General features: G+C 56.2%; 1 protein-coding gene across 1 annotated transcript in view; it reads left to right on the forward strand.

Moving 5' to 3' along the window:
* Nucleotides 1-1,614: 1,614 nt before the first annotated feature.
* The window catches only part of LTBP2 (latent transforming growth factor beta binding protein 2), a 73,986-nt gene continuing 63,148 nt past the window's right edge, over nucleotides 1,615-12,452 (forward strand). The window contains exons 1-2 of the mRNA XM_054200915.1: nucleotides 1,615-2,207; nucleotides 10,369-10,439. Coding sequence (XP_054056890.1) covers nucleotides 1,753-2,207; nucleotides 10,369-10,439 — 526 coding nt within the window. The 5' untranslated portion in view covers nucleotides 1,615-1,752. The remainder of the gene's footprint in view (nucleotides 2,208-10,368; nucleotides 10,440-12,452) is intronic.

A 12,452-nucleotide genomic window follows, 5' to 3' on the forward strand; every position in this document is an offset into this window, starting at 1 on the left:
AGCAGCGGGCACAGTAAGATAGCCAGTGCTCTATGTTGCAGGCTCCCCCCCCCCCCAATACCCCCTGTCAAAAGGGACAAAAGAAATTAGATGAATTCATGGGCTGATACGACAATTTGCCTTTTAAACCCAGTGGCTGAGCTGGAGCACCTGGCTGAAGGAGCCCCTACCCAGTGGGATTCTGGAAGGTGTGAGGGTGCACCCAAAGGATTGCTGTGTGTGCACACAGAGTATCTCCTGTTCTCCCACAGGCATCCAGACACAGCGCTCAGGGTCGGGATGTCCAGTGATGTGGACCTTTCATCCGCCTGTGTTTGGTATGACAAAAAGGGGTTGATACGTGTTACTGGCCACAGGTCCCACTGCAGGGACACACACCAGCAAGCATTTCCTTCTCATGAGCACCTATGGTGCCCTCCTCTGCCTCCTTGTGCCCAGAGATGCAGTGAGAGGTCTTTTGCCACCCATCAAGTTCACAGCCACCACTGTGGGCCAGAATGAGCCCACCCCAAATATGGCGTGTTGCTGGGCCAGGAGTGAGCCTGCACTCCTCTGGGAGGATTCTCTCCCTGCCTGAGATGGCCAAGGGCAGCAGAGAGCAGCAGAGATGTGGCAGAGGACAAGGCCAAGCTGATGTGTGTAGTTGAAAAGGGACTTCTGCCCCCCTTCTCCCTCCTCTCACTCTTCCCTCAGTCCTTCTTGGCGCATATAAAGCTGTCATTTCAAGACATCCCTTGACCTCCAGGTGCTCATGGGGGAGGGAGGGACATCTGCTCTAAGCTGGTGGGATATGTCTCCTGGAAGATCTCTCTTAGCTGGAGGACCTGGAGCTTTTAGGTGGGTCCTTTTCTAGCCTGCATCTATACAAGTAAGAGTATAAAGCCCTGAGCTGGATTTGAGGAGACCTGAGAGCTCCAAAGCCAGGATGGGATGGCAAATAAAGCTCTCCCCATTGCCATGCCTTTCTCCTGGCAGATGCGATCAAGACCAGCAAGAGGGCTGATGCTGCCAATGCAGCTCCAGAAGTCCCCAGCTGCTTGGGGGCGACGGTGTATTCCTCCGGCATCCGTGCCCCCTGCTCCGTGCACCCCACACCCGGGCTGCTCTTCCTTCCCCGAGCGCTTCCAGCTGGAGCGGGAGCCGGCGGCTCGCTGCGGGCCGGGCGGCGGGGAGGGCTCCGGGGGCCGCCCGCCGGCTGCCGGGCAGGCGGCGGACGGGTCTCCCCGGCCAGGCAGGGGTTAAGGCTTCTCTGTTGTAGTTTGTTTCCCTTTGCCAAAGTGGGTGTTGCTGGAATGTCTCCTCTCCTAAGGAGGGGGGCCGAGCCGTGTCCTCTGGAGAGGGGGGATGTCAGCATCAAAAAGACACAAAAGGGGGAGGTTTCCAAAAATAAAACCCTCCATCCCCTCCAGGCGCTGCCAGTGCCAGAGGCAGGCGCGAAGGTGCTCGGAGCTGCCTGCGGAGCGCGGGAGCTCGTTGGCAGCCCGGCGAGCGGGGCCGGACGCCTTCCACCTCCTCCTCCTCCTCCTTGTCCTTGCGGGGGCCGCTCGGCAGCCCGCGCCCCTGCCTCAGCCCCGCTGTCTGCGCCCCCGGCCCCGGCGGGCGGCAGGTCCCGGCGGAGCCCCGGCGCGGGATGGGGCGGTGAGCGGAGGGCGGAGAGCCGGCGGTCCCCGCTGCCCCGCGCCCGCCGCAGGATGCCAGCCGGGCGCTGAGCGGTCCCCGACGCCCGTCTCTCCCCCGCCGCCGGCCGCCACCATGCGGGGCGCCGCCGCCAGCCTCCTCCCGCTCACCTTTGCCGTCCTCCTCGGCTTCGCTGGCTGTCGGCCGGACTCCGCGGCCAGGCTGGAGCCGGGGAGCGGGGGGGCGGCGCGGCCGCGGGGCCGGGGGGCTGCCCTGGGGGCGGCGGGCACGGCTCACAGCCTGTCCCCGCCGCCCAGACCCCCCCCGCCGGCACGGCCCCTCCCCGCCGCCCTCCACGTGGACCGCGGCTCCGCGGCTGCCGCCGGGAGCCCGAGCGGCGGCGACGGCCGGAGGCAGCGTCCCGACCACGGGCTGTCGGCGGCCCGGGGTCAGGCGGGTGATACCGGGCTCGGTCCCGGCCCGGGTCAGAGGAACAGGCTGGACCCCTCCCGCCAGCGGCAGGGCAGCGGGATGAAAGCCCGGGTCGTGCCCCGGGCGAAGGAGCCAAGCGGCAGAGGGAGGATGGCGGGGTAAGTGCTGCGGCCGGGGCAACCTTGCTGGGGGGGGGCCGCAGCGGGAGCCCCGGTGGTCCCGGCGCCGAGGAGCCTCAGGGCGGAGGGGCCAGGTCCCGTCCTGAGCCCCGTGCTGCATCCCGGTGCATCCCTCCTTCCATCCCCACGGGCGCTCCGGGCGCTGCCCCGTCCCCCGCGGGATGCCCGGGGCAGTCACAAGGGGTGATGTGCGGGGGGCTTGGGCTGTGCTGCGCCTCGGCTGGCTCTGGCACCGGGCCCGGGCCCCGGAGCAGAGCAGGAGCCCGCTCGGTGCTCGCTCTCGTGCCGTCTCTCTGTCCCACACGTGTGGCAGGCGATCGCGCTGCTCTCGCCCTCACGATCTGTCGTGCGTGTGTGTCTGTGTGCAGGCAGAACGGCGTGCTGCCGGCTGCCCATCGCGTGGGGATGTGTGGCTTAGGAGCGTGCTGGATGTGATGCCCTTCTGGTGACACATCGGGGCTTCGGCAGGTCAGACAGCTGCGCAGCGCAGCGGGCGGCCGATGTTCGACTGCCGCTCCCTGGGGCTGCCTACGGCCATCCCAGAAGGCGTGTGGGCTGGGGGGCTGCCGGGGGGCAGGCAGCGCGGCCATGGTATGTGCGTGGCGGGAGAGGCTGGAGGGGCTCGCTTGGCTCTGCGGGATGGAGCCTGGCTGCTGCCGCTCTTGCTGCAGGTACCTGGCCTCTTGGCTCCTTCCTCCCATAATGGGCCCCTTGTAAGCACTCGGCGCGGCAGCTTCCCATGGCTTCAGCTGGCTCAGCCAGGGGAGGCTTCCTATGACTTGCCTGCCAGGGCCGCTTCCAGCTCCAGTCTCTGGCTGCAGCCCTGTGGAGGTGGAGGGGAGATCGTATGGCAAGGCCAGCTGCTCCGCTGCGAGGGGAGCCTGCGAGCGGGACGTCTGGCGCAGCGCTGACGTAGCCTTCGGCCCCGGGCCCCCTCCTCTCCAGTTCCCTCTCTGATGCCCGTGGCTAATGGCTCTCGTGATGAGCTCCTTTGCCAGCTGGGAAGGGCTACCAAAGCTGTTGTGTGGGCAGTTTCTCTGACCCGTGTGTGCCTGCTCTCCGTGCCGGGGGAACACAGAGGGCAGGCTCTGGGCTTATTGCCCTCTGACATGGGCAGAAACTTCTGCTAACATCAGGTGGTGAGCTTCACTAAAATACAAAAGGCATCTTAATCCCTGAGGTTTCTCTCTCACATACTTGCCTCCCTGCAAAATTTAAAGACAGAGGTGTCCCTTCTGTGTAGTTTCCTACAAGAAATCTGCAGAAATAGTAAACCCAAACTTGTTCTTCTTCCCATTATGAGTCTTGGGAAGATCCAGTTGTGCTCAGTCAGGTTTGAGCTTTTGGGGTTAGGAGGATTTTACCCTTTTTGCAGTTGGAGTGTTGTCAGCATTGCTTTGGGATCATGTGGCAGTTCAGTTGGATTTGAGTCATCTGAGATGTAGCCCATTTCTTTTCAGTGACTACCCTGAATAGTCTCCACCAGGTTTTCGGGCTGCAGCTGCCTCCAGTGACAACAGCCATCCCGCACCGCTGTCAGGAGCGGGTGGGCAGCCCCAAGGTTCACATTACGTTCAGAAGAGTGCAGAACATCTTTGCTACTAGCTCGCTTTCATCCCTTAGCCAAGGATGTAAATGGGACAGGTTGGTCCGGCGCTTAGGCTCTGTTGATGTAGATTTGATGTAGATTTGGCTTTCTGGGGTATTGAAGAGTGCTGTTGCCTCCCGGCCTTAGAGGAAGGAAGTGCCGTGCCTTGGTGCTGTGCTCCCCGTGCAGGCTGTGCTGCGCTCTCTGCCTCCGCTCTGCCCTGGAAGTTGGGAGCTGGGAATATGGGGCTTGTTCTGATCCCCAAGAACTTGAACTCTGGAACACGCATATAATGGCTTGTTGTCGGTAGCTCCAAATCGGCACTTTTTAAACTTCTCTATGACCTACTGTCTTCGGAGCTTATGAGAAAGCCTAGCTGAAATAACTGTCTGTGAGTAACCGCATGGCTTTACTCCTCATGGAAAGCTGCCTCCAGCCATTCGGTGAGACTCCATCCTTCCACCTCATCCATCTTCTTACGTCCCTCGCTGCACTGGACACATTTCCATCCAGGAAACTCAGGGCCCCTAAAAAACTTCATTTCATGATGTTTCATTTTTTTGCCAGGTGGGATATTTTCTGTTCTTCTATTTACACTGAACTCTTCCTACTCTCTAGTATGACAACCTTCATTTTCCCTTACTCAGGTAGCTTTGCAGGCTGCATTAAACCCTGGTGCTATTTATTTATACAGTTACTTTGGCCTAAATTCTCAGCTCCTGCGTGGGTTGCCTTTCCTGATTCCCCAGTCAGAATTCTCTGCTGGTACCTCCAGAGGCCTCGCTCAATCCTTGCTTGAAAAAATCCATTTTTTAGCACTGTATCCTTTTCTGGATAATTATTTTCTTGCCTTGTTTGATAGCAGCATACCCAAAATTGAGATTTTTTTTTTTTTTGGGGACCGTTTGGATGTGACTGCCACCCTGCTCACGTCTGACCTTGTTACAGGTGGGACCTGCTGCCACCCTGCTATGAGGGTGTCCAACCGCAAATCTTGCAAGAGCTGGGGTTTCGTATTTTCTCCTGATAGCTCATTGTGAGGTGACTTTTGACACCGCAGCAAATATCACAGAAAATTATTGTCTTCTAACAGTGAGCAAGGAAAAGAAGCCAGCCCCCAAAGCATCTCTGCTTTGCCGTGCTCTGCTTAACCTGCCTGTTTGCCCGGCACCCCCCCGACTGGATGCAGTCACACACCAGTCCCTGCTGCTGCAGATGAGCTATTTCTACCCAGTGCCATGGACCAGGTGACTTCCCAGTCCAGTGTATTCAGGATGATGTTTAAAGTGTTTATATGTTCATCAGTGCAGCTTCTGGTCCACGGAAAGGTTTTCCTTCCGAGTGTCGTGCAGCAGGGAGCTCCCAGGCCCTGACATACACCAGCTATGGCTGTACTCGTGTGCTGGATGCATCCCTAATTTGTGTCCCCCCGTGATGTGACCCTCCCACTCAGGCACAAAATCAGAGGAAGGTGGGTAACGGGGGAGTAGTCTGGTGAAGCCTCCACTTCTGGTGGACCTGCCTGGACAATTTTCAGGGGGATGTGAGGCTCCCCAGGTAACATGCTGGCAGTCCCACAGTCTCTCCTTCTCTCTCCCACTTTTTTTTTGCGTGTTCTGCACCCCAGTTCTTGCTTAATTGCTGTTGTAGACACCGTCTGCGGCTATACAGCCCTGCTTTACCCAGGCTTTGTGGGATATAGATTCTCGCTGCAGTGTGTGTATAGGACCGCTCAGGAGCGGAGGCAGTTAATGCTGATGTGGACTTGGCAGTGGATTTTCAGTGGCTCATGGATGCCAGCAGCCTTTTGCTAATGTTCTTCATCGGGTCTGACTGCAAATATTTCATGTGCAGTTGGATGAAATTCACTGTCCTGCACTAGAAAGGCAGACCTGATGATCTAATGGTCCCCCTGGCCTTCTGCGAGGATGCTGTAAATGACCTGAATGGAGTCAGCGTATCTGGCAGCACAGAGTGCTGCATGATGTTGAAAGATGATGCATAGATTGCTGTTAAAATAAATGCTGAAAAAAATGCTTCTACTGAATGCTTCAGAAACAGTATGCGATCATCGTTGAGGCTGTGCACATGCTGAAACTATGTGAAGCCATGATCTTACTACTGTTTTCTTGTTTTCCTTCCCCCTAGTGCTTGTTGCTGTTGCTTGGCTATGGTTTCACATAACACTGCAAGATCTCACAGGCATGTCTCACCCTGGGTACCACTTTGCAGGGCGGGGGCCTGATCCTGACCGTGGCCTCTGCCTGCTGCAGCAAAGCAGGTGATGAAGGCCTTGCTGGCTGCAGATCCTTTGCCCAGGTTGCAGGTTGTTCTGATGACTCCAGTCAGGGCCACGGACGGTACTTCCGGATGTAGGGAGGCTTCATGGCACTGGCTTCAGCTCTGTGAGGGGTGTCAGGGAGATGCCTGTCCCAGAAAAGGAGCAGCTCAGTGGGTAGTACCTGACACCTCCTGTGCACCAAGCTCTCACAACGTGCTGGGGACTGTACCTGAGCACGGATGGTGCATGCGAGCTGCGGAGTGAAGAGCAAGCTTGGTTCGCAGTTGCTTACTGCTGCCTGTGCTGTTTGGAGACCTCAGGGCGTACCTGGCATTGAGGTAGGGGCTGAGATGTGGATCCAGTGCCTCCCCCTGCGTTTTTCCAGACAGGCAAACCTGAAGGCCCACGTCTACAAGGTGAGGTGTGCCTCAGGGCTTTCTCTGGCACTGTGGCTATTCAGCTGTCTGTGCTATTCAACCCCCTTTCTCTCCCAAAAAGGGGAAACTGGCTGTTGGAAATGGTCTCTCTCTGCTCTGGTCTGAGCTGGGCTGGGAACTATTTTGGAAGGTGCTAAGCGGCCCGTGAGCCCTGTAGCAGTCCAGTGTTACAGGCAATCAAGTCACCCGCAACGTTTCATTTCCTAGGAAAGACTTGTGCTAGCTGACCTGGCCCTTGGGAAGGTAAATGTGTTAATTAACCTATCCCACTGATAAGGAGACAGAGATACGGAAGACAGATGGTTTGCTCAGGGCTTGTTTTGGCATCAGCGGCAGGGCTGGAATAGGGCATTCCCACGCAGAGTGACCTAGTGTGAGTGTTCGATGGGAGTGTTCAGCTTGGGAGACCTGCGTGAGGACATGTCTTCTGTTCTGCTCTGATCTGGGCCTGTGTTGATCTTCTTTCCACCTGGGAGAACTGCTAACCCCTCCACGTGCCCAACCATCCTTTGGTCCCTCTGCACCCCAGGCTGTCCAGGATGAGAGTGCTCCCCTCTCCCTGCTGCCATGCTTCCAGTTTCAAGGGGTGGGTAAGCAGGAGGCAGCCTCAGCGCTCAGCCTTGTGCGACAGCCAAGTGCTTCAAGGTCATGAGCGTGGCTTTGTCTCATGTCATTGTTAGGTCTGCCGGGGGCTTGGTGCATCACGGCACCCAGCAGGTCGCCTTGCCAGGCACCTCTGCCTGCTGCCTTGGAAGTCCCTGTCCCCTGTGCTGTGGGAGGTGATCAGGGGCTCCCCAGCAGCCACCCCCGGGACACTGACAGCAGACCTGGAGGGACCCTGCCACTTGTTTTGTTCTCCAGAATCAGCGCTGGATGGAGAGCCCAGGACTGGATGTGACCCACAGGTGGCTCATGCCTGAGCCACGTCTTTGCCTAAAGTGTTGGCAATGGCCCACGCAGCAGGACAAATGCTGCTGGGGGCCACCGCTCTCTCCAGCACTGTTCCTCCATGCTGTAAACATGCCGTGCTCCTTAAATCTCCTGGGATTCATTCTGAATTCTTTGTAAGGCAGTGAAAACCACATGGCGTTCAAGCCATGCAGATGTCAACTAAGGGCTTTAAGTAGAACCAGACGTGCTCCAGACTGGGTCCCATGCGGCAAAGCCCCCATAGCTATTTCCCCACTGCTGATGCCCTTGCTCACCTGAAGACCCATGCTATGTGAGGTCCTGCTCACTGGGCTTTCATCAGGAAATAGTCATGGTCCTTCTCTGCCCTCCAGTACTACCTACATGTTGCTTCTCCCAAGTGCTCACTTCCAGTCCTGGAGGTCCTCCCTGCCTCCATCTCTGCCCATCCTCTCATCCAGGAGGTATGGAAGGAAGGGATATTCCTGTCCAGGTTCTCCCTCTGCCCCTGCCTACCAGGGCATCCCTGCCAGGTTGCTCCCCTCTGAGCACGCTGGGCTGTCCTCCCTTGAGGAGCATTGCCCTGGCACTATCATCTCCCTTCACCCGGGGTTGGCAACTCGTGTCTGGAGTTGGCAGTGACATAGAGTGCCTCTGTTAATGAGAGGCTTGTGCCAAATCCAACAGGGGTTTCATGCCTTCAAGACTGGTATTGTCTGCTTGGGGTTCTGTCCCTGTCTGTTGTAGTCTCATACCTTTCCTCCTACAACCTCTGGCTCGCTGTGGGCATTGGGAGCAGCTAGCGGCATACTCCCTCCGGCATGCATGTGAGAGGTGTAGATAAAACTTGAACTTTAATCCCCGTGAAGAACTAATAGTGTGATTCAAGGCCAAAACAGCTTCTCTGGAAAAGGCAGTTATTTTGCCTACGAGAAACAACTTCTGATTATGCCAGTAAGTTGAGGTGGGAAAGGGCAAGGGCTTTGCTTTTTGAATGGACTGGCTGACTATGACTTGCAAGGTGTGCTTCAGCCATGCTGAGGGAAGAACGGGAGCTGTGGCAGTCTAAGCAAAGATGCTTATGCTGCTGCTTGGAGCAAAGCCCCTCAGCAGACCTTAATTACCTAATATCTGTTCCATCTCAGTGGTTTTCTCTCGTTACTGGTCTGGACATCTTTAAAAAGTTTAAGGCCTTTCGTGGGCTCTTATTCAGTAAGTAAAGGAAAGTTTACTTTTCTTGGATCCTTTCTGGAAATGTTTTAAAGAAGACACCCATAGATCTCTTTGGGTTGACAGATAAAAAGCTGGAAATCGGTGCTCTAGCCCAGCCAGAGCAGATGTGAGTGGATGCAAGAGTTACTTTGCCTTGTGCTGTTTGCAGGAAATCACACCAAGGGAATTTAAGTGCTTTCTCCCTGTAAAAACTACCCAGGTTAATAAAACGTTGATCCTGAAGGGCCGGATAACACTTTACAAATGATGTGGCTTCTCAGACCACTTCCCCTTCCCACGTGGAGCAATTGTGTCTCTACAGGCAGCTTCATTCATGAGCACCAGAACAATCCTTGGCACGCCTGCTACCCACTGTCTTTAGCTCTCCTAAAACGTGAGCCCCACAGCTTGAGCTCTGGCACTTCTGGAGTCTCATCTCATGCCATGTGGACGCAGGAGTCATGAGGATGCCGGTTCAGAGCAGGATCATCTTCTGACCCTGCTGTGTTCATGTGAAAGTCAATCCAGAAGACAAATGTGCATGTTTCCATGGTTCCTGTAAATTCTGTCAGCAGCTCCGACTGCCTTGTCCAGTGTTAGAAATAAACCATGCTCCCCACTTCATTTCCAGAGGCTTTCCAGAGCTTTCAGACTGCCTATTTCTAACTTTTTATCTTTTGATGACTGTACTCTCCCATCTACCTAGACATGCAACAGTTACGCATTCCCAAAACTTTCCCTCAGTGGTGAATAAATGCTCTTGGAGAGCAACCTGCAACTTCTTATTCCTTTTCATTATAGATGTGTAAATAGGAGATGTGACCAGAGGGAGCAGGATTAGCTGCCTGCTTGGGCATTGCGGAGCATTTCTTGGAGGCACAGCGCTCTCTGAGAGCTGTATGTTGGCAGTGATCCTGACCTGAAAACACATAATAAGGGAGAGGTGGGGAAGGCATCGTTTGTGCAAAGGCAGTCAAAAAGTTGTTGCAGCAAAGTGCTGGAATTAACCACCATGGAAGTGATGTGAGCATCCTGGAGCTAGTATAGCACCGTGCACATCAAGCAGGCACAGATTTCGTCACACCAAAGAGTCCCCGGCCCCCAGGGTGGTTGCACCAGAGGCAGAAAACAAATGGGGGACTGGGGTGCTCGCAGAAGGAGAGCAAGCCAGGGAGCGTCGGATGCGGCTGCTGGCGTGCCGTCCCTCCCGGGCTGGGGCTGAGCAACGAGCAGCAACAGGCGGCAGCAGTTGGGCGGAGAATGAAGTGTTGTCTTCGGCTGAAGCAGCTCGGGACACTTGCGGAGGCAAGACGCTATGACCAAAGTTGGAATCAGGCCCGATTTACACCCCAATACCACCAAGTGCCGTGAGATCTTTAGTGACTGCAGGCCACTGGCCTCCAATTGCTCTCAGGAGGAAAATGGTTCCTCTGAGCGCTGTGCCAGGAACCCAGGGTAATGCCAGTTCAAAAGGGAGATACTCCCTGAGGGGTCGCTCACACTGCGGTATTCACATAGTCCTCAGGGGTTTCTTTTCCAAGCACTTAAACAACTCAGCCCTTGTCCCATTGGTTTTGATCTCAGCTGCTGGTCCATCTGGAAGGAAATATCAGATGCTGCAGGAAATAATTTTACGGGTGACTCAGAGGTGCTGGCTGCAGAGAGACCTCAGCTTCCCTTCTTCTAACCGCGCTGCTTTGTCTCTCTGCTTAGGCCAAATGTCTGCGGCAGACAGTGTTGCCCAGGATGGACCACGGCTCCTGGCACAAACCGCTGCATCAAACGTGAGTATGACAGTCTCAGTGGGCACAGGTCTCGTGATGCACCCCTAAAAAGCACTTGAGTACTGCTGTGACCCCACATGTGTCCCCTACGTTGTGCCAGGGCAGGAGATGGACCATGAGGTCCCCGGAAGCAGCGCCACAGCCTCCCCGTGGGGCTGCTGGGCTGTGGGTCAGCTCCCCCCGCCTGCCGGCTAAGCCTGAGCACGCTGAATAATTATGGCTTTCCTTTATTATTGTTATTAGTGTCCATCCCGAGCAGGGTCTTGTTGGGGCAGGGCATTGTAATGGCACATTTATGGGTGAGTTTTGAGCCCTGGGCTCTCATCATCCTGCTTGGAGCGAAGGGCAGGTCTGTGAAAGTCCCAGCAGGTGGGAACCGGCAGAGCGGGGCTGCGCTCACGTGGGTGAGCGCTGCTGGCGCTGAGGGGGAAGTCAGGGCTGCAAATTATCTGAGTGCTATTAAGGAAAGCAATTAACGGAGTTGGCGCAAGGGCTGGGACGGGTGGGGCGGGAGCGTGGTGTGGTGCATGGGACGTGTACAAAGGCGGGGGGCTGCAGGGTGCTCCTGCAGTGCGGAAACTACCCGACCAGGGCCCTCCTGCCTGCCCCCGGTGGGGTTAATAAGGGCTCTGCTCCTCCGAAGGACCCTGCCACAGCCCTGGGGGCTGAGATCATTTTGGGCTCTCCAACCCAGCCCTGGAAGGGAAGGGGTTTGGGCAGGCACCAGCGCAACACATAACCAGAGGCAGCTGCACTGTCGTCTCCATCCTCAGCAGCTCCACAATCACAGCCCGGCCCCTGCCACGATCCCTGTCCCTAAACGACAGGGTTACACCACCCAGCCCACCCGTGGGCCCGGGCAGTTTGGGGGGCAGGGAGCACACAGGCACCCGGGCCGGCTTTCCGGACGGGAACGCCCTGCCCAGAAAACCCAAGAGCATCTGCCTTTACTCGAGTGGCAGCAGCTGGCCAGATGTTTCGCAGGGAAAGAGGCTCATCTTTGTTTGCCGTGGGATCTCATGATGCTTCGGCCGCGCTGGGATAATTGCATTAGCGATCGCTGTTCGGGAGCAGGGGGCCAAGGGCTGACTCACCTCCCTGCTCCCTCTCCCCCCCCCCCGCCGACAGAAGCCAAACGGTAGAGAGCGTGCTGTGCTGCCAGACAGCGTCTGTAAACACAGCGCGGGGCCAGCCATGGCAGCATCTTTCTCTCATTAGGGATTTTCGTAGAAGCCGTCGATCTGGGCTCGCAGCCACGCAGGCTGTCTAGCGATTGCTCAGGTGCTGGCCCCTGGGTCCCAAGGATTCATTAAATGGACACTGTCAACATGATCGGGCCTGACAGTGTCCCCGCGACTGGGGATGGTAAATCTCAGGCAGGTCTTAGGTGGAGACCGGTGATGTGTAAACATCATTTCGTTCCCAGCTACCTCCCTCGCTGGGCTTTTCTGCTGGACTTCAGGCTGCTGGGGACGTTCAGCTGTTTTTAAGGCTGCCAAGGCACGCTGGACAGCCCGTCCCAGTTAGTTTCTGCACTGTAATACTGTTTAATGTCTGATCCCATGGTCTTTGATATGGAATGTTTCAGGGAAGTTGGTGGGGTAGAAATGCAGCCAGAGGGAACCTCTTAGTGCGATGAAGCAGCAAAGAAGTTGGCATTTGGGTCTTGGGCAGGACCTTGGTTTTGATGGGTCTGAGCCTGGGTGCAGGAGAGAGGATAGGCCAAATTGTTGCTTTCATCTATGCCCTATCATCTACCCAGCAGTGTGATTTCTTCCTTCTCCACCCATGCTTTTCCAGGGACTTTCCTCTTGCAAAGTCTCTGCATAGGAATGAGCTCAAGACATGGGCAGGTTTGTTCCATCTTCGAGGACCAAAGTGCAGTGAGGACTCAGGGAGTTTTCAGAGAGTCAATGACTGGGAAGATGAAAAAGAGAAATCTCTCTCTTTGGGACACCGATGTTGCCTGGGAAAGTGGAAGTGAGCTAAGAGAGCTTAGGAGGAAGATCTCAC

Source organism: Rissa tridactyla, chromosome 4 (genome assembly GCF_028500815.1).
Source record: "Rissa tridactyla isolate bRisTri1 chromosome 4, bRisTri1.patW.cur.20221130, whole genome shotgun sequence".
NCBI classification, from domain to species: domain Eukaryota; kingdom Metazoa; phylum Chordata; class Aves; order Charadriiformes; family Laridae; genus Rissa; species Rissa tridactyla.